The following is a 21,776-nucleotide window of genomic DNA, read 5'->3' as shown; positions in this document are numbered from 1 at the left end:
AGAGGGCAGCAAAATACCTGCGCGGCCTGGTCCGCAGGTGCCCAGCTCAGGAGCAACGGGGCCTCTCTGCCTCCGTTTTTGTTCCCACACTGAAAACAAGTGTGCGTTTTTGTGGTCTATTCAGTGGCACGTTTTCCACATTTTTGTGCTTTTCGTTGGCGGTTGCACCATATAAAATGAGGCCGGAGCCTCGTGCTAACGTGCCTTCTGTGCTTCCCAAAAGGAGAAGGCTGTGATGTGCCTTGCGGAGAAAATATGTGGGTGACAAGCTTCGTTCGGACGTGAGGTCCAGAGCCCCTGGCAGTGAGTTCAATGTTAACGCAGCAACAGTGCAGAGCAGACAAGGTGTCTTTGAACTGAGGCACCTCTCCCGCAAGGTTCTGGATTGATCGGTGGACGGAAATGGGACCAGAGGCTCGCCACCAGGAACCTAACAAACCCAGTATTTCGCCTGCAGTGTTGGTTCTGTCCTTGCGATGCGGTCTTTGCGGGGACTTCACAGGACGACTGTGAAGAATGAGAATCGGCTGTGTTGTTCAGATTTCAAGCCTAATTTTAGAAGTGAGTAGCATTTCCTATTTGGGGAAGACAGGTTAGCACCAAGAAAGAAGCTAGGAAGGGCAAGGGCTGCAGGAGAGAAGGCAGCTCTCGAGGGAAATAAGGGAGTGGGAGAACTGGTGCGGGCCTGGGTACGGTCGCCCCCAGGGCAGGACTGCAGAGCACCCCACACATTTTCTCGGCATGCCCCGCCACTCCCCGTGGGAGAAGGACACCATAGAAGAAACCAGAAGCAAGAACTGCATACAGCCCTGGCTGGGCAGCTCCGTTAGTTGGAGCATTGTCCTGATACGCCAAGGTTGCAGGTTCGATTCCCTCGTCAGGGCACATGCCCAGGTTGCAGTTTGGCCCCCCTTTGGGGTGCATACGGGAGGCAACCAATTGATGTTTGTCCCTCACATCAATGTTTCTCTCTCTCCCCCTTCCTTTATCTCTAAAATCAACAGATTTTTTTTTAAGTTGATGTCTTTCTAGCACAGAGCAGCATGTCATGGATGCCATAGGCTGCGTCACAGTAGCCTGGAATTTTAAAGATACCTTGACTGGGAATTGAACCTGTGACCTTTTGGTTTGCAGGATGACGCACGACCCACTGAGCCACACCAGCCAGGGTCTCGCCCTTACACTTAGGCTCAGCCCTCCCTGAAGGCTGCCCAGGATGAGCTTTGCTTACTGTGGGGGTCGGAGACGTGGGCTAGACACCATGGCCTCTGCTCTGCGGGGCTCAGTCTGTTTGGGGGGTGAGGGTGGCTGACAGGCTATAGAGAGACGGCTCAGTGAAACTGATCTTGGAGCAGGGGGACCTGGGCCCTCTCATTCCTCGGCATCCCCACCCCTGCTGCCCCTCGCTCCTTGACCTGCTCTCTATGCTCCAAGAACTTCTCATTCCCTCTCAGGAGCAGGTGCAATCAGAGACAGCCTGACTCCAAACCTCGGCATCTCTGGACGTCCAGTCCAGACTAAAATGGCCGACAGATGGCTTGGGGTCCCTGTGTGGCCTTTCTTCAAGTTAAGAGGATCACGAGATGCAGTCCCATCAGGACTGCAAAGGCAGCCTGGCCCCCTCCACGCTGCTTGGCCTGAGTATGACTCAAGGGCAGGTCTAGCGAGGAAGGACACCAGCCGGCGTGGAGTGGGAACAATGCTGGTGTCTGAGCACAGGTGGGGGCCCCCCAGGCGGAATCTGCAGCGAGGGGAGCCCACAGACTCCTCTGGCAATGGCCATGAAGACTGGCTCCCTGAACTGTGACATACCCCAGGACAGGGAGGCCATGTCAGGGCTGAGGGCCAGGAGAGGGCAGAGAGGAGTCACGGTTCTTCATTCCTGCCCCTGCGTGTGACCATCAACACCCAGGCCCTCAACCTCAGAGCCCCGCACGACGTGACTGCCGAGGCAGCTGACGTGGCCCCAATCCCCTCGGTGACACCGCACCTCGTGGTCAATGAGCACGGCTCTCTGACCTTCGTCACACTGGATAGAGAGGTTCCCCTCCCGCCGTCTCTCTCTGTCTCTCTCTGTGTCTCTCTCTCTCTGTCTCTTTCTGTTCTTCTCTACAGGAAGCAGCCGAGGCCAGAGCTGGGACATTCAGAAAGCCCTAGGGCCCCACCACGAGAAGGAGAAACCAGCCTGAGGCCAAGAGAGTGGACACTGGACCAGGAAACGCCCGTGGGGAAGGCGCAGGAGGAAGGAGAGAGAACAGCAGGTGCGTGCGAACACTTTTTCGTCTCTGAGCCAAACGGTCCCAGCAGCTTAGGCCAAGCAAGGCAAGAGCCCCGATGAAGGGCCCGGGCCATCAGCCCTGCGGGCTCTCAGCAGCCCTGGTTCAAACGGCCCTGGTAGGCGGCTGGAGCCTGGTGTCAGGAGAGAAAGCCCAGAGGCGTGACCGAGGAAGCATCTACCTTTCGGACAGCAACCTCCCAGGCGCTCTCTCCATCTCCCTCTCCTTCCCCCTCCTCCGCTCCTTCTCTCTGGAAGCTTCTATGTCTTTAGGGACAATTGAGTGTGCAGCTAAGCAGGTGGTCTGGGATAGCAGGTTGGCTGCCTATTCCAGAAAGAGTCTGAAACTGCTGAGCGTTAAGATGATTTTGCTTTGAACAAAAAGTCCGCTTCTGCCCCCATCTTGGAATCTGCGTCACCGCCAAGGACAGGAACAATGTCATGCTGTGTGTGACCGCGGGGTTCCCCCAACCTGGGCTGTCTAGCCTCGGGGTCCTTCCAGTTTCAAAACAAAATAAAATAAAAATAAAAACAACCCTTCGCCTCCCAGGCACCACTCTGCCATCTTAAAACTATTTCTGGCCGGGGAAAAATGCTGCATTCAGGGGCCGTCCTGATGGGACAGGCAGACCAGCCTCAGGGCCCGCCCAGCTCCCGGGGGCCCGGGGCCACCTCACCCAGCCTTTGATGTCCGCATTCCGCACATTTCCTGACCAACGACACAAAGCAAAACAAAAACCAAGCAAAAGATGTCGTTCATCTCAGAGAACCTCCCACTTTCTCCTGAATTTGATGCTTTAAAATCTCGAGACTGAGCCCTGACCAGGTGGGCTCAGTCAGTGGGTTGGAGCATCGTCCCGGGCACCAGGAGGTCGCTGGTTCGATTCCCATTTGGGGAGCTTATAGGAGGCAACCGATGAATGTTTCTCTCTCACATGGATGTTTCCCTCCCTCTCTTTCTCCTTCCCTTCCCCTCTCTCTAAAAATAAGTAAATAAAATATATAAATAAAACCTTAAAAAATAAAAGATTCTTTCTCCAGCTTCACAATCCCTGCGCCGACGCGCGCAGGAACGTGTGTGGGCTCCCCTGCCCCGGAGCACCTGACAGCAGAGTCCGGGCCAAACCGATGCCCCTGAAATGCCACGCGGTGCTGCAGCCACGCCTCACCTGGGCCTCTTGTCGGTGACGGCGACGCACGTGTGCTGAGAGGGCACCGCGGTCCACTTCTTCGCCTCTGTGACCAGCGCTTCTGCGTCCACCAAGCCAAATCCATACAGATGGCTAACTGGAAAGACAGGGCCTTCAGACCGGGCTCCCCGCCCGGCGCCCCCAGGAATGGAGCGGGGCCCAGGCCATCTGACCTCCACAGCCCTGGGACAGACCGCCCGTGCCCCTCCAGGGCTGCAAGGACCCAGACTGTGTCCCGAGAGCCCTAGGCAGCAGGACAAACCCTTCTGAGGATTGCTCCTAAGTCCTCGCCACTGAACTCAATCTCAACTACTTTCTGGGGTGTGGAGCAGGAGGCCTAGAACTTTCTTCTGGTAAGCTGAGGACAGGTTTCTGTGCCTTAATTAAAGGGACATATCAGCATCTGCGCTCCCTGCAACTTAGACCTGAGAAGAAAATGACCTGAGACCCCTTGCTACATCTCTTTGGCCATTTTCTTCCCCTGCTGAATTCCAGGGCACGTGGGGACAGTGGCCCCGAGCGTGAGGACCTGTGAACTGGCCCGGCCCAGTGTTGAATTTGGCCAGGGCAAGAGAGTTTCAAAGTTTAATTTAAGAGGCAAGGTCGAGAACCAGATACAATCTCTTTTCCTATTTAATTAGGCCAAAATTGAAATGTAGGTCAGCTCTGGTTACAGTGCACCCTGCCACCCACATTCCTGCAAAACAAAGATACATTAGGCCTAATCAATGGCCCCCTTATTAAAAGGAATGTCCCTTGGAACTCTTGGTGACAATGCTTGACCTATATTTTACAGATAGCAGTATCAGGGCTTGGTGTTGAAATAGTTGGATGTGAGCTTCAGAAAAGGAGGGAAAAAAACATTCTCCCTACCATACCATGGCTGAATGCAAATCTTTTTCAAGTATCTCTGGTACGAAGCCAGCGAAACAAAGCCAATGGCCTCGTCCTATAATTACCTGCTGGGAGAGGCTCCAAATATCTGAGCTATGAGTCCTGATCGTGGGTTGATTTCATGGTACCTGGGTCTGTAACAGGCTGTTCTGGGGGTCGAGGCCTTATGGTTTTGTGAGTTACTTTTATAACATGGGGGCTTGCCAAGAGAAGTTTTACAGTTAGAAAGTTAACTTACATCGTTATCTCAATGTCCTCTTTGTGCAGATGAGGAAATCGAGGTTTAAGAATGCAAGTTCCTCTTAGGAGGCACACACACATTTTTTTTTTTTACCATAATAAGTACAGATATGTTTTAATGTTCATTAGTAAAAAAATATGACTACATATCAAGCCCATGATGAACTAGATGTAATAAAGTTTCCTTTTAAAGTATGATTCTTCATGTAAAAAAAAGAAAAAACGAGGCAGGTCAATTTAAAGAGAACTATGAAGTCCATAGAAGTAGAGTGGCACCTGGTTATGGCAAAAGTCATGAATTTTAGGCCACCTTGAACTTTAGTGACCTCAGGTCTCTTCCTTAATGCCGGTGTGAGGTTCCGGGATACTTTTCTGAAATCGCTGGGGACATACTTTTCATTCCTGTGACACATGATTTGTGTTATCCTGGGATTCTTTTTGAGAATCCATGTCACCCCTTCCACTGATTCCAGGAGGTCGCCCGGGGACCCACCCAGCGCACGAGGACCCGCACCTTTGTGTCCAGCACCGTTGACTTTCCAGTCATTCGCCTTCAGGTGGGCGGGCCTGGATGTCTTCACCAGCAGGTGCTGCACGTCCCTCCAGGTTAACTGGCCGCTGCAATGACACAAGGACAGACCGCTGTGCCCCGCACAAGCCAATACCGAGGGCCACACAGGGGCGTTCAGAGCTGGGGCGTCGGCAGCCAGCCCCGAGTCTGGGCGTGAGGGAGCCCCAGCGGCTCTGTGTCTGGGCCAGGGATTAGTTCACAGCTTCTTTGTCAAGGACGGTTTCCGGGGAGTAAACCCTGAGATAAAACAGTGCAGCACACACGTGACCGCCAGCCCACAGCGTGGGAAGCCCAGCCTTTCTGCCCAGCTCTGCTTGAGTTTGTATGAGGATGACACAGGACATGTGGCAGTGGAGATGGGGACGTCCTGCCCAGGACAGCAGGGGTTTGTACGATTTACTCAGGCCACCAACTGTCCAGACCCCGACCCGCGTGCACCCGTCGGCTACAGACTATCATTTGGGATTTTAGTAATTCTACGTCCAATACATTCATTTTCGTGCAAAGGAGAGAGAGTTCATTAGCAGAACACGTGGCCACTAATAAAAATGCATCGATCAGATTTCTTTGAGTGTAAGATACATTTTCTTGCCTTTTCCACACCTCTGACATCAGGATTCAAGTTATTGCCCTGGCTGGTGTGGCTCAGTGGATTGAGCGCCAGCCTGCAAACCAAAAGGTCGCCGGTTCGATTCCTGGTCAGGGCACGTGCCTGGGTTGAGGACCAGGTCTCCGGTTGGGGGTGTGAGAGAGGCAACCACACATGGATGTTCCTCTCCCTCTTTTTCTCCCTCCCTGCCCTTCTCTCTAAAAATAAATAAAATCTTCAGAAAAAAAAAGTTACGCTGCCGCTCTGATAACCCTCTCTGTTCGCAGCAGCAGGACCAGGACACAGACTGATGTTGGACGCGCCCTCGCTGTGGCCTCAGCCCTCTCCTCCTCACCAGCACCTGTCCCCACCCAGAGTCATCACAGTAGTCTTTCCAGTCACCTACTCTTTGCCTGCATGTGCTGAAAATACACATAACATAAATCGACCATCTTAACTGCATTCATTTGTACAACCAATATCCACAGGCTGGTTTCATCTTCCCAAACTGAAACCTTGGACCCCTTGGACACTCCCTCCCCATGCCCCCTCCCCCCCGGCAACCACCACGCCGCCCTGTCTATGAATTTGATGTTTCTAGGTACCGTCTATGAGTGCAATGGCAGAGCATGTGTCCTTTTGTGACTGGCTTCTTCTACTGAGCATCGTGTCCTCAGGGTTCATCCATATCATCACCTGCGTCAGATTTTCCTCTCTTTTTAAGACCGGATAATACACAGACCACATTGCGTGTATCCATTCGTCTGCTGATGGGCACCTGGGTTGCTTCCTCTCTTCGGCTATTGTGAGTAATGCTGCTAGGAGCCTGGGTGTGCAAATAGCTCTTCTAGTCTCTGCTTGTACTTCTTTTGGGTCTATGCCCACAAGTGGAGCTGTTGGATCCTATGGGAACTCTGTTTAATTGTTTGAGGCCCTGCCTCACTGTGTTCTGCAGTGGCTGCACCGTTTCACCTTCCCACCACCTGCCCCGCCTTTGCCTGTCTGCCCACTAGGAGCGCACATGTGGCCTGAGTCTTAGGTTCCTGTGTACGCCTGCTTTGGGGCGCACACTCTCCAAGTTCTAGCCTCGACCCCCACTGATTTATCCAACACATTCCTTCCAGTGTGCCGGTCCCAACCCCGTCCCTCAGTCCATCTGCCAGACCTTGCTGGGCACAGGCTGATCTGCTCTCTTCCCCTGAGGCACTGCTCCTCCTGGGGGCCCACAGCCACCCTCATTGTTAGAGGAAGATTCTGACGGCCCAAGTGGCCCAAGGCCTTCAGACAGAACAGATGTGGCCGTGTCCCTTGTTACCTGCGTGATCTACAAGTGACTGCTCATGTCAGCGGGGCCGTCACAAGGACGGCTGAAGCCAAGGTGCCTGAGAATGGGTCCAGGAAGGGAGACTGTCAGAGCCCATCTTAGGATGAGGAACTCCGTTTTATTTTTGACTCTGGCAGTAAAATTACAGATATAGTTTGTCTGGAAAACACGTCTAAGAAATAACATGGAAAATCTTTTTCAATGAAGAAGGGACTGATGGGAAACCTGGAGAGTGCCCCGAACTGCAGACGACCCCAGGACGATTCTTACGCAGGAGGGTCTTTGTTCGTTCTTGTTGTATGCTGTCCACAGCAGCCCCCTCTCCCTGCCCTCGTGTCCCTGGGCCCCGTGACGGCAAAGCGGCCCACGTGGTCTGCGGGCCTGCTGTCTAGACACCCGCACTCCCCCGGTCTCCCAATCTCAACTCAGGCCCGCGGCTCCCTGCGAATAATTTGTTCCTTCCTCGACCAACACTATCTGCTCACACGCTCTACGCTGGTGCCGTGTTCCACGAAGTTCGCTCGATGTGCTACCCGTACGCTTCTGAGGATGAGCTAAAATGATGAGCGGTCACTACGGCAGTTTTCACGGGTCCGCCCCCAGGCCAAGTGTAAGGGGACAGTCCGGCACAAAGCAGGGTTTGTTTCCCACTTAGCTTCGATGAACAAAATTCCTTGCGTGTTTCCAATAAGGAATGGAAGAAACTATAAAACAATGAATTGCTAAGTGTGTGGAAGCAACTTTCCACACAAGTAACTAATTATTCAGAGTTTTATAAAAGCGCCTCAGGACACAGCCGGCTAACGTTTTGGCCCGAGAACCGAAAACATCTCGCCGCGCCTTTGCTAAATGGGTAGCATTTGTGTTTCATGCGCTTCTGCCTCGTGCGGTGCCAGTCAACATGCAAACAGACATAATTACAAGGATTTGAGCAACTCAAACATGATTTTTGACTCATTTAAAATCCCATCTACAGCAAATGACTACTTCAAATGGCCGGGTCGTTCGGCGTGCTTTTTGATGTATGAGCAAAATTCTGCTTTTGACACCATGACTTGCCTTGCTGTGTGTGCTGATAACTATAGATACTGATAACTAAAGCTTTTTTATTTGCCTTACGACCGATCAAGCGTCACCCTAGTGTTGTCGTTTTCTGAAATGAAGTTCAGAAAGGGCAGCGGTAGCAGCCAGAAGTGTGGTTTTGCTGTGTGATGCTGAGCGGGAGGGAGGCCTGCGGTCTGGCCCACCTTGTGGCCCCACAAGGGTCTTTAAAAAGGAAAAGGGGAAGGAACCACTTTGTGCGCCTTAGGGATGGGATGGTCTTCCAAAAGGCACGACATCCTGGCACCCGCTTCGGTGCGGATGAACCTTGGGGACGTTGGGCTATGGGGAAGAAGCCAGACACAAAAAGACGTGTATGAGGGCCCCACTGTAGTCTAAGTCACAGAGACAGAATAACACGGCAGCTGTCAGAGGCTGGCGAGAGGGGAAGTGTTATGGGCTCCGTTTTGCACCCCCTCAATTTATAGGCTGAAGCCCTAACACCGCCCCCTCCCGTACCTCAGAATGGGACTGTATTTGGAGATAGGGTCCTTGAAGGGGAATTCAGTGGGATCATGAGGGTGGACCCCGATCCAACATGACTAGCGTCCTTACACAGGGTCTGGACACACACAGATGGAAGGCCGGGTGGGGAACAGGGAAGCAGCCATGTGTACCCCAAAGAGAGAGGCCTCAGGAGAAAGCCACTCTGCCAGCACCCTGGTCTTAAACTTGTGGCCCCCAGAACTGTTGTTTAAGGCTTCGACTCCATCTGTGGTATTTGGTGACACCACCCATGCTGGCTAAGACGGGGCCTGTGTAATGGGGACAGGGGACAGGGTTTCAGTCTGCGATGATGAGAACATTCTGGAGGTGGAGGGCAGAGGGATACCAACGGCAGCTCCGCAGCAATGCATGTACTTAGTGAACTCACAGTACGCTTGAAAATCAGTTAACACAGCCCATTTTAGGTAAAGTGTCTGTTATTTTCCTACAAGAAAAACTTGAAGAAAAACGTTAAGACAAGGAAGGGAACGCAAGTGGGAACTTACTTTGCTTCCAAAGCCAGGGCGATGATCCCGGCCACCATGGGCGCTGAGACCGAGGTCCCCGTGTGGCTGTCAGTGCAGCGCTGCCGCAGGTCCGTGGTGACCTAAAGGGGGTGGGGGTGGGGGAAGAGGTGAGGTCAGCTCTCAGGAGGAGTCAGAGGACACTCAAGAGCCTGTGGTCCCGGGTCCCAGGTCCCAGGGACGGACAAGGAGCTACTTGGATCCATTTCGGCAGTTCCAAGGCTTTCGCGTGTCTGGTACCCTCTGCTAAACTGCTTTGCTCTCATAGGTAAAAAAGGGACTCACTATAGGAACAAGCTAATCACGGGGGTGAGGAAGGGGGGCAAGGCCCAGGGAAGGTGATGTGCAGAGACGCAAAGGTAAGACAAAATGAAACAAAGGCGGCCCTCCCTGCAGTGTCGGTGGTTAGACCCCCCGCCGGACTCCACGGTAACAACCCCGAAGTCACGCGGTGACTTCAGCGCGGCTGGAAGCACACAGAGGTGCCCAGGAGGCCCGGGGTGCATTTTTGTCTTTAGCGAGAAGGTCATGGGTCATTCTGCCTCCAGGATGTCCTTCCTCCTCCCATAGTGGACAATGTCCCAAAGCACCAAGTTCCAAGGTCAGCAGCAGGTAACCCTGCAGTGCTCTTGACCTCAGAGGGCCTGCTGTATGCTGTGTGAGACCGTGACACAAGCTGTCCTCTCTGGGAAGGCAGGGCTGGCCCAGGCCAGGTGTCGGGGGGGCAGACTCTGGACCTCACTATCACACGACCTGAGGTGTACCTTTTGCCTTCCTCCTGAAACGGAGAAGCAGCGGTCATCTGATCAGCAGGTGTGGCTGCAAGGGTGCAACACCTCCTGTGCTAGATGGCGTTTTGTTACCCAGCGTCCCCTCATGCATTTTGCAGATGGGACTAAGGTTGCTCACCAGCCTCACTTAAATCAGGGGGAGCGCCCTGGATTATCCGGTGCATCCGAGGTCATCACGGGGCCCTTGGAGGTGGAAAGGGGCAGAAAGTCTGTCCGAGGGATCCAACCCATCGCTGCTCATTTTGAAGAGGGCGTTGGGGACACAAGCCAAGGGATGTGGGTGGCCCATATGAGCTGAGAATGGCCATGGCAGGCAGCCCACAAGGAAACAGAAGCTCAGTCCTATAACCACAAGGAACTGAATTCTGCTGACAACCGGAATAAGCAAAGAACGGATTCTTCCCTCGAGCCTCCTGAATGGAACACAGCCCGGCTGACCCCTGGCCCCAGGTGTCTTTGGGGAGGGCAGCTGAGAAGACAGCAGAGACGAGGACACCTTGTCTCTGACCCCAGCGTCTTTATCTGTAAGTGGGCATAGTGATGGGTCCTCCCCTGGGCTTCTGTGAAAGGCTCCGCTGGCACCTGGAATAGACCTGACCGAGACTAGACATCGCACACGGAACACGGCTCGTGTTCAGTGAATGAATGGAAAGCCGAGGAGCGAACAAGAGATGCTAACTTTGGGTGTGACTCCTTTATCAAGGGTTGCGTCCCCACACCAGGCAACACCTCACTTCAGGAGTACTGCTCAGCATTCACTGGACAGAGAGGAATGGCAAGTCCAAGGGGACAGAGCCTCACTTCCATCAGATGCCTGCCTGGAGGCTGTCAGCCATCGGAATGGCTGCTCCTCCCCTTGCAGGGCCTCTAAGGAGACTCAGTGCAAAGACGGAAAAAAAAGAAGTGCCATCCGTATTCCCAGAAAAGAGTCCCGGGACAGCAAGCACACTGAGTATGTTTGCTTTTGTAACCTTCCCTGAATGACACCCTTTCTGCCCTTGCGCTAGCGTTTTATAGCTAAGGGTTGCTCACAGGCGTGCTCATATACAAACGTGCACACGCAGTCTGATTCACTGAGCAAATAAAGCTGCAAGCCCCGCTCCCAGAGATGGGAAGCGCTGGCCTCTCAGCACGAAGCCCCCGATACAAAGTATCCGACAACACAGTCCGCCTTGCTCCCCGCCTGCCGGAGGCTTTGGGACAGGCGTCTGTTTTACAAGACTCCAACCAGCCCCTGTTCAAATGAGCCCGATTCCTAAGTGAACAGGACACCATTCAGGATTCTCGGCTGCCCGTCCCAGGGGCGCGTGCTCCGGTGGAAAAGAAAAATAACTTAAATTGGCACCTTCGCTCACTGGCCTGGGCCAGTGCCAGGCTGGCAGCCGAGCGATCGGGGCTGACCTTCCTGCCGGCCCGGGGCGCTGCGGGCAACAGGGAGCCTGTATGCTCCCGGCGAGAAAGGCAAAAAGATCATTTCCAAAGACGCGGCGAAGCAGCGGGAGAAATGAAGGGATGCCAGTGAGCTTTAAAATGAAGCCACGTCTGCCCGGTTCTGCGGTCTCGTTTTTCAAATGTCTAAAACCCAACTTAATGGCTGTACATTTGAATTGTGCATTAATTTCAACGTCACCCCCCACCCCCACCCCCTCGCTCCTGCTAAAGGAGGAAAGGAAAAGGCACACATTCCGTCTCTATACTGAACAAAAAGTTACTTTCTCAAAGACAAATCACCCTATGTCCACCGTAGGGAGCAGAGTGGGCAGAAACCATCGCTCTGCTCAGTGTCTAGAAAAAGTCCTTTTGTTAGGGTGAATCCCCAGAGGGACACTTGGATTTCTACGGTCTTTCAGTGTAAAGCCAAGACTCTCTCGCACTCAATTTTGCACGTGGAAACTGAACCGGTCAGTTGGATCCCCAGCGCTGTGACCACAGAATGTGAGACAGCTAAAAGGGGACATCGTGGTGAGAAGGCTCCTCATTCTTGGAGGGTATTTTTAGATCTCGAGAGCCAGAGAGGGTTTGAATTGGCATTCTGTGCAAAAATTAGCAAGGCAGGGTCTGAGGAAGACTGCCAAGGGACCAGAGTTTACCCCGAGGCACAAGGAGTTCACTCATGGCTGAGGGGGTGGGACCCGGGGACCCGGTACGCACTGGCCCAGACTCGGCTCATCTTTTCGGTCAGAGGAAAAGGAACGCGCGCCCCCCCCCCCCCCAAAGCGCGGAGGGCTCCCACCCCCAGCACGCTGCCCTGCTGGGAGCACTCACAATCTTCCGCTCGTAGAAGGCCCCACTGCTGTAGGTGGTGGCGAGGGTGGACGCGCACTCCTCCAGGTACCACGGCTTGTGGCCGTTCTCCGTGGTGCTGCTCACGGAGATGGTGTAGATGCTGTTGGTGTAGCCATCGCAGGAGCAGTAGTCGCCCTCTCTCCCGCCGTTCCCGGACGCCCAGACGAAGATGGAGCCCAGGCCTTGCCGGCCCTGGACAGGAGGGAAGAAAACCAAGTGTCAGCCCCGGCAGGCGGACCCTGGCAGGGTAGGTATCGCACGCTTGCGGCCTGGAGTCCCTCCTGCTGAAGGTCCCTTCCGAGGGGCCGACAAGGGTGTGTTCAGACCCTATGGATGCCACGTGTTTGGGTTTTCATGATGGCTCTGTTTTGATGTTTGGTCATGGAGGCGACCCAACAGCTTCAGAGTCATAGGACTGGACAGAGGACAAGACCCAGAGGGACTACTCTGTCCTTCCCGCAAGAACCAAGGGCCCTTGTACAAGCTGTCCTGTCCCAGAGTTCTGCCAAGAGTTCCCTTTATAAGGATCGATGTCACAAAGACCAAGCCGTGCCACAGGTAACACTGAGATGCAAGACGATGGCTGAGTTACTTGGTCCCATGGGGAACGGAAGAGGGTGAATTTCCTGCAAACCCAGCAGAAGCAGCATTTTTTAAAATTATTCATTGCTTTTAGAAAGAGAGGAGGGGGAGAGAGAGAGAAACATTGATGCGAGAGAGGAGCATCAATGGGTGGCCTCCTGGACGCGCCCAGACCGTGCCTGGAAGGGGGAACAAACCTGCAGCCCCGGCACGTGCCCTGACCTGCAACCATGCGGTTATGAGACACCGTTCCAACCAACCGAGCCACACTGGCCAGGGCAAGAAGCGCCGTTCTTGGAGAGCGAGCTATGTTGGGCAACAGAAAAGGGGCCTTGGTCTCCGGGTACGGAGGGTGCTGAGCGCCCGCAGCCGCCCTGAGTCACCACTGGACTGGTCGGGCGGTCCGTGCCAGCTGAGGCCCGTGGCTTCCCTTGTGTGTAGAGCTCCTTTTTAATAACGGACACATGAAAGCCAGTCTCTGAAAGACAGTGGCGGGCCCAGGTGGGTTCTTGCTCTATCCCACACCCGCAGGATTAAGGATTTGTGCCCAAACCGAGGGCTCGCCCCAGCCACAGGCTCCAACTGAAGATTAGCTAATCCAAGACCCACTCGGTTCCAGTGGCTGGACTTGCTGGTGGACGCAGCCGGCCCCAGAGCGCGCGGCCAACAACCGTCTGCGCAGGAAACGAGGTCCACAGGGCTGGTAACTCCGGCGCCCCTGCCAAAGACCCTCCTTTCCAAACACGCAGCAGGAAATTGATACTTATGCCCGACAACTGGCCAATTTAAAGAAAACTGTCAACAACATTCTGCAATCCCTTTAGAATCCACGTGAAGCCGGGCTGCTGACGGGACGCGTCATGCTCACCGTTACCGTTCGAGGCCACCCTGGGCTGCGAAGACCCGCCTACTCTGGAAGCTCTGTGCCCCTCCACTTAGCAGAACAAGGGACCACAGTTTTCCTCCCTCGTGTGCCTATTTGTCATTAGCTGACGTTTCCTCCAGTTCCACTGGGCCCACAGGAAGGTCGCTCATGCCTCCCCAGTCCTGCTGGGCGAGCACCCTGCTGTGCATGCACCCTCTGTGCACACACCCTCTGTGCACATCACCCAGGTGGGCCTGACCCAGCAGCCCAGAGTGGGACAGGAAGGTTAGCCACTATTAGCAAAAGGATCAACATTCCATAAGAAAGGCCCCAAGCACTAAGGGAAGGGTTGTGCCTGTGCATTTAATGACCTGCAGAAAAAAGAGTAACCGGGAGCTCATTCAAAGGAGCTAAAATCCAAACCATTTTATCTTGATTCCATGACGATCATCTCTGAGACATTGTCAGCCCTGAGTCCCCACCCCACTCCAAACTACTTACAAAAGGTTGTCATTTTGCAAAAATGGGGCCTGCAAGCTAACTGCCCAGCAGCTCAGGGGGTGGACTCAAACAGCACCTTGTTTTTTAAAAATCCTCACCCGAGGATATGGTTACTGATTTTGAGAGAGAAGGAGAGAGAGGGAGAGAAACATTGATGTGAGAGAGGAACACCTATCAGCTGCCTCCCACATGCATCCCGACTGGGGATCGAACCCACAACCTTTCAGTGTTGGGACGATGCTCCCGCCGACTGAGCCATTCAGCCAGGGCAGCACGCTTATTCTTGAGCATGCACAGGAATCACGAGGGGTCTTGTTACTGGTGGGTCTGACATTCTGAATTTCTAGCGAGCTCCCGGGTGACGCCAGGGCTGCTGCCCTGGACCCTGCTCTGAATACCAAGGGTCTACAATACCCAAGGCCACCGTGGTGCTCATCTTGCCCTCTGGACGACGTCGGGGCTTCCTGAAGACCAACATGAAACAGATCTTTCTGCCAAATGATGGCTCTGAGGTCTCTCCCGCCATCAGATGAAACCATCTTACCTGAGGTGATGTCAGATTTTACAGAAAAAGACTAAGGTGACCAGTGGGTCACTGGGGAGTGAAAACAGATGAGGGGATGTGGTTTGGGTAGAAACCATCCAGTTTCCAGGACGATTTTCCATGACAACTTCAGACAGCTGTGATGGAAGGCTCCCTATTTTACTTCAGGATGACCAGGGAAAAAAGAAGTAGAGAAGGAAAGTAAAAAAGGAAGGAAGGAAGATAGGAAGGAAGGAAGGAAGGAAGGAAGGAAGGAAGGAAGGAAGGAAGGAAGGAAGGAAAAGAAAGAAAGAAAGAAAAAAAAAATAAAGGAGGGAGGGAGAGAAAGAAATAACCTTGGTAATTCAAAAAACTGTGCCAAGAACAGCGGGGAGCCACAGGGTCCCCTCTGCATGCAACTTCCTCTGTCCCCTGACAGCTTGACGAAGCTGATGGTGTTCAGAATTCTGAGTGCAGAGCCCCCCGCGGCGTCCCAGGCTTTCCAGAGTCCCGTCTACATGAACCTAGTGAGGCCGAGAACCCCAATCATCGCCTGAAAATAATCATCACTTCTTTTGGAAAGAGGGGGCCCCGCCCTGAAATCTCATCTTCAGACATCATCTCAGAGAAGTGACAGATGTTCAGGATCAACACCACTTGAAGCAATAACTTCCATGCAGAAAACGCAAACTCGCCCTGGCTGGTGTAGCTCAGGGGATTGAGCACCAGCCTGCGAACCAAAGGGTCATCAGTTCGATTCCCAGTCAGGGCACATGCCTCGGTTGCAGGCCAGGTCCCCAGTTGGGGGTGAGTGAGAGGCAACCACACATGGATGTTTCTCTCCCTCTCTTTCTCCCTTCTTTCCCTCTCTCTAAAAATAAATAAATAAAATCTTAAAAGAAAAAAAAAAAAAAGAAAATGCAATTTCTAATTCACAGCTTAAATGAGCTCAATTTGGGGGTGGTTTCACTTGTCATCAGGCATAAGATTTAAGTCATGATGTGGTGGAAGCTGAATGTGGGGAGGATGGGAGAGGATGGGACATCTGTTTGTGGCAGCCCTTGAGGGCAGCAACTGACTTGGTGACCCCTGAATCCTATGTGGTCCCTGGGCCAGCAGCTGGTTGGGAGGTGAAGGACACCATGGTGAGGTCTGAGCCCAGGAAGGGTGTGTATGTGTGTGTGGGGGTGTATGTGACTGGGTTGGGGACATTCTAAAAGATAAGTATTCAAACCCCATACCAGGAAATTAATAGAAAATAACCAGACTCAATACACCCAGAAAAGCAGTCAAATCATATTTAGGAAAAGAAAATCATAAAAGAGTTTTAAAAGATTGCTACTCTACTCTGACTGGTAGGGCCCAGTGGGTTGGGTGTCATCCCACAAATTGAAAGGTCACTGGTTTGATTCCCAGTCAGGGCACATGCCTGGGCTGCAGGCCAGGTCCTGGTTGGGGGGGTGTGAGAGGCAACCGATCAATGTATCTCTCACACGTTGATGTTTCTCTCCCTCTCTTTCTCTTTCCCTCCTCTCTCTCTAAAAATAAATACATTGCCTTGGCTGGTGTGGCTCAGTGGATTGAGCGCCAGCCTGAAAACCAAAGGGTTGCTGGTTTGATTCCCAGTCAGGGCACGTGCCTGTGTTGCACGTCAGGTCCCCAGTTGGGGATGCGTGAGAGGCAACCACACAGTGATATTTCTCTCCCTCTCTTTCTCCCTCCCTTCCCCTCTCTCTAAAAATAAGTCAATAAATAATCTTTTTAAAAAAAGAACACTACTTAAAAAAAAAAACAGGAATAAAATCTTAAAAGCTTGTTCCTCTCGGGGGCAGGACCAGAGGATGGGCAGGGGAGAAAAAGGCTGCCTTCAACCCAATGCTCTGGTACTATTTGATTTATTCATTAACTCTGTATTAGCCACACCGTAACCACACTGCATGGGTTACAAGAAGAACTTTTTAAAAAATGTTTAAAAATATATAAACAATAAAAGGGGCCCTCCCCCTTCTCCTCACCCTTGGACCCTCTCTCCTGTTTCCAACAGGAGAAGTCAGAGGTGTAAATGCTGCCCAGGGATGCCTGGATTTCCTGCTCGAACCTCTGCCCGCATCCGCAGCCACCCCTTATACCCTGGGCTGCGGCCTGTCGGGCCACCCAGGGCCACCTAGCTGCTGACCACAGCTCCGTCTGTCTGCTCCAAGAAGCTGTCCTCGCCCAGAAAGCCGCCTTGCCACCCTGCTTGTTATGGCTGGGTCACGGCCAGTCGCCCCGCCCCTGCCCCGGCCTTTCTGACTCACAGGGACCCGGAGTGGATCCCCGCAGAGTGACGGGGGACAGACCTGGGGGCCAGCAGGCCTCCTGGGAGGAGCGTGCCAACCTCCACGGGGTCCCCTGAGCCTGTCCCTAGAGAACCAGTACTCAGACGTCTGCTGTTTCGTCGCTGGTGAGGCCCCCCCCCCCGCCCCCCCATTCTAACCATCTTGGACTGCATGCTGGCAGTGGGGGCGCTAGCTCTGTGCACACCCCACAACAGACGCAGGGAGCGCCATGCTGGGTATTTCTCGGGCAGCTGAGCCGAGGCCAGGACACCCCTGCCACCTGCACCGTCCAAATATCAGGCCACCCCCCTGGTCACCCCCTCGGCCGGGGCAGCCAGGCTCCACGGCACAGAGTCCGGGCTGGGGGACGCCCTGCTGGCGCCCGCTGTCACGAGGGGTGCGGCTCCTGCTTGGAGTCCCTTCTCTGAGCCCCTGAGTGGGGGGGCTTCTCCCCCTGTCTGATCCTGGCACAGCAGCGACTGCCCAGAGCCCTATCGGGGCTCTCGCCTGGGTCACTCTGATTTTTCATTGTTAGATTTTTATTTTTACGCTGGCCCCGCCCCCGAGAGCGCCCCCCGCAGCCCTGGCTCACTCTGATTTTTCATTGTTAGATTTTTATTTTTACGCTGGCCCCGCCCCCGAGAGCGCCCCCCGCAGCCCGGGGTCACTCTGATTTTTCATTGTTAAATTTTTTTTTACGCTGGCCCCGCCCCCGAGAGCGCCCCCCGCAGCCCGGGGTCACTCTGATTTTTCATTGTTAGATTTTTCTTTTTTTACGCTGGCCCCGCCCCCGAGAGCGCCCCCCGCAGCCCGGGGTCACTCTGATTTTTCATTGTTAGATTTTTCTTTTTTTACGCTGGCCCCGCCCCCGAGAGCGCCCCCCGCAGCCCGGGGTCACTCTGATTTTTCATTGTTAGATTTTTATTTTTACGCTGGCCCCGCCCCCGAGAGCGCCCCCCCGCAGCCCGGGGTCACTCACCTTTTTAATGCCGTACTCGAAGGCCTGCTTGGCCAGCCGGCCGGGCCCGTCCACCGTCTTCCCGTCGTCGTCCGGCCCCCAGCTCGCGCTGTAGATGTCGATGTAGTGCGGCTTGATGCCCAGCGACTTGGCCTCCACCACGTCCGTCACGTCCCCGTCCAGCATGCGGATGCCTGCAGGCAGAGGAGGCGTGAGGGACGCCCGCTGGCCCCCGCGGAGACGGCCACCGGGGAGCGGCGGCGCCGCCTGGGGTCCACCCCGCAGCATCCCGGGGACTCCCCTCCCCACCCCGTGCTCGCGGGGAACAGAGAAGACACAGCTCCTTGGGAAGGAGGGGATTTGAACCGCTGCCTCAGCACCACGATACTACGCGCTATTTTAAAACGGGCATTTCTATAACGGAACTTGGAGCCATTTTCAACTTCCCTAGCTGTTTATAGCTTATATTTGCTTCTCTTTTAATTAAAAAATAATAATAATAATTCAAGCCCTGGCTGCTGTGGCTCAGTGGATTGAGCGTCGGCCTGCGAGCCAAGTGTCGCCGGTTCGATTCCCAGTCAGGGTACATGACTCGGTTGCACGTCAGGTCCCCAGTTGCGGGCGCAAGTGAGAGGCAACCACACAGTGATGTTTCTTTCCATCTCTTTCTCCTTTCCCCTCTCTCTGAAAATAAATAAATAACCAAAACTAACAATTAATTAATTAATTTAAAAAAAAATCCCTCCATGATTGATATTCAATAATTAGGAGTTTTTAACTGAGAACAGAGAAGGCCACACCTTAGCCTCCTTGAAGAGGGGTCAGGTCATCTCTGTGTGTGCTCCCCGCAGGGTTCTTTAGGAGGGGCGTGTACAGCTTTCTGGGGAGCTCCCCAAAAGGAGGGGGGTGGATGGGGTCCTATGAGCTTCTCCCAGTGCCTGCCTCCTTGACAGGGGCTCCCCTCCTTGCCCCCCCCCCACAGCGTTTGCCTGGATGACTGAGTGCACTCCGCAGGTGTGGCCCCCACGCCCACCCCAGGGCCTCGCCTAGACACGGGGCTCAGTGATGCTGACGGACTGGGAAGCGGAGGTAACGGCAGCCACCAGCTCATCGCGCTCGGATTCTTGTAAATACATAAAGCAGACCGCCTCTGAGTCCCAGAAAACATCTGTCCCCCACCCTGGATCACACACACCCACAGCCCCCAAAGAGCCCCCCCCCCGCCACCCCCCACCAGGCCCAGATCCGCGTGTTTGGTGGCCACACCCTTCATCAAAACAAACTCTAAGCCTTAGAGCTATTTAAGACAAAATGGAAAAGGGGACTTTTTCTGATCATAAGACTAATATATGCTCTTTGTAGAAAGTTTGGGCAACAGAGGAATAACTAGTGATGATAGTTGAATTATTTTCTTCTAGTATTTTTCTTTGCCTGCATCATATATAATAGTATAATTCTGTTCAATTTCTTTTCCTTGCCCCCACTGGACTTTAAACAGAACATTTCCTGGTGCCACTAAAGACTCTTCCAAGACATGAGTATTGATGGTTGCAGGCCCCTCCCCTGTACCCCCAGCTCAGGCTGCTCTCTTTAGGGGGTGCACCTCACCAAGCAGAGGCCTCTCTCCCCCAGACTGGACTGGAAATATTCACTCTACATCCCAGAATCTACATCAACATAGCAGGTACTCAAAACATAGAAACTCTGGATAGAACGGACTTTTCAGACAAACGGTGATCGACCCCCGCCAAGGTGGAACCGGCTCAAGCAGGTAGAGCCACGTGAAGGAGAGTCTCTGAGCAGACACATCCCCAGGTGCTCAGGGACCAACGTTTTATGGACATTAACTCCTCCTGTGTCAATCTGTTTAAAACTCTAGTTGTGGGACACTCTGCCGTCCTGCCCCGTCTCCCTCCCTGCCCCCCAGCCCTCTCCTCGGGAGCAAGTGACCGAGGTGCCCACGTCCGCTTGCCATGAGGCGCCATGTCAGTTTCTGAACTATGACAGCTTCCCGGAGCCATCGGGCAGCCAGGCCGCCTGTTTTACTGAGATGGGGCTGCGGCAGCAGCCAAATGCCACAGACTGGAAGGGCTCAAACAACAGACATTGATTTCTCACAGTTCTGGAGGCTGAGAAGGTCAAGAGCAAGGTGCCGGCCCATCCACTTCATGCTTCACAGACGGCCGCCACCTCAACTCAAAACGATGATTCCTCTGACACGCCTGACACCCACTCAGCACTGAGTATGTATTAGAGTCCAGTTTGACCCCACTGATCCTCTGTCCCACCCCACCCCCCAAAGGGGGTAATGACACCTACCTCCAGGGGTTGTTAAAAATAATTATTTTACCTTGTAAAAAACAACATATACTATTTGATGAGTATGAAGGAGGGTATATGTCACTTACATGTTCGCTACAGAGCCTAATAAAATAATGGTCACTGTAAATTCTCCATCCGATGCAAACAGAACATGACCCATGTGGCCCCTAACCCATGCCCTGCCCCTCACAGAGCAAAGTGCTCAGAACCTTGGACTGTTCTCCCATCGCCTTTTAAAAACTACGGCCTTTTAATGTTATTAACTGTATGTGTGCCTAAACGATATATTGCTTAGTTCTGCTTGCATTTGGGATCAATTTTTTTTTGGATACGCATTATAGATATTGTCTCCCAATTGATGCTTTGCCTGCTTTGTTCAGAGTCTTTCGATAAACAGAATCAGAACCAGTCTCCCTCTGAAGGTCAAGGGAGTGAACATGGAGGCCAGATCTTTGCTGGCTTGTTGGCGTCGCCTATACGGCTCCTTCCTCCTTTGCACAGGAAGGGCTGAGCCTCCTCCGCTACGTCGGCTTGCGTCACTAACTCCTGTCTGATTTCTGGGTGGACAAGAGGAACTGGGGTGGCCCAAGTGCCCTCTTTCCCTGGTCACTGGTCTGTGTCGCTGGGCTTCTCTCAGCCACTGAACCCCAACAGGGGGGTTCCAACCAGTGAGGGACATCAGTGGCACGGTGTGGCAAGGGTGTGACCCCCTGGCCAGATAAAGAGCAACTGGCAGTGGGAGAAAGAGAATGAGGGATCTCCGCTGTGTGACCTCGGGCCAGAGTCTCAACCTCTCTGAGCCCTGTTTTTTACAGGTAGTTCTTCAACCACCTGGTAGGATAGTTGAGAGGATTAAATGTATGTTGGGGCTCTGGCCCCCGGCACTGTTTGAGAAACAGCCTTCCTTATGGCCTGAGGGACTTTCTGGGGCAGGAGCTCCTGCCTGCCGCCCAAGCAGCCAAAATCAACTCTGATTTTCTAGGGGGGAAATTCAACCCACTAGTCTAGGTCTTCTTCATGCAAGTCATAGGGGCTGGAATGCTTATTATTATTTTTTAAATCCTTGCCTGAGGATATGGTTATTGATTTTAGAACAAAGAAGAAAGAGAGAGAGAGAGAGACATCAGTTGGTTGCCTCCCATACACACCCCAACCAGGGATTGAACCCACAACTAGGCATGTGCCCTGACAGGGAACCTGTAACCCCTTTGTGTATGGGACAACGCTGCAACCCACTGAGCCACCCAGCCAGGGCGGGAATGCCTATTTTATAAAAGAAGAACGTGAGGCCAGAAGCCATCCAAAAATACATAAAAACATGACCACAAGGATTTCCCGACACCTCGCACAATGCCTTCATCTTGGAGAAAGAGGGACTGATGTAGGAGAAAGAAAAGCCTAATGTATTTAGGGTTTCATGAACCATCTAATTTCTC

At 53.4% G+C, this 21,776-nt stretch overlaps 1 protein-coding gene across 2 annotated transcripts in view; it reads right to left on the bottom strand.

Moving 5' to 3' along the window:
* Nucleotides 1-21,776, bottom strand: part of PCSK6 (proprotein convertase subtilisin/kexin type 6) — a 117,012-nt gene that overhangs the window by 31,674 nt on the left and 63,562 nt on the right. For both annotated transcript variants that reach the window (XM_090263565.1, XM_090263566.1), the window contains exons 7-11: nt 18,040-18,212; nt 12,251-12,463; nt 9,177-9,277; nt 5,114-5,217; nt 3,445-3,562 (exon numbers count right to left, since the gene is read on the bottom strand). In XM_090263565.1, coding sequence (XP_090119691.1) covers nt 3,445-3,562; nt 5,114-5,217; nt 9,177-9,277; nt 12,251-12,463; nt 18,040-18,212 — 709 coding nt within the window. The remainder of the gene's footprint in view (nt 1-3,444; nt 3,563-5,113; nt 5,218-9,176; nt 9,278-12,250; nt 12,464-18,039; nt 18,213-21,776) is intronic.

The sequence above is a fragment of the Furipterus horrens genome, unplaced genomic scaffold, assembly GCF_987537825.1.
Source record: "Furipterus horrens unplaced genomic scaffold, mFurHor1.1.pri manual_scaffold_16, whole genome shotgun sequence".
In the NCBI taxonomy this organism is placed as follows: domain Eukaryota; kingdom Metazoa; phylum Chordata; class Mammalia; order Chiroptera; family Furipteridae; genus Furipterus; species Furipterus horrens.
The sequence above is the reverse complement of the archived record's forward strand: the minus strand, read 5'-3'. Positions and strand labels throughout refer to the sequence as shown.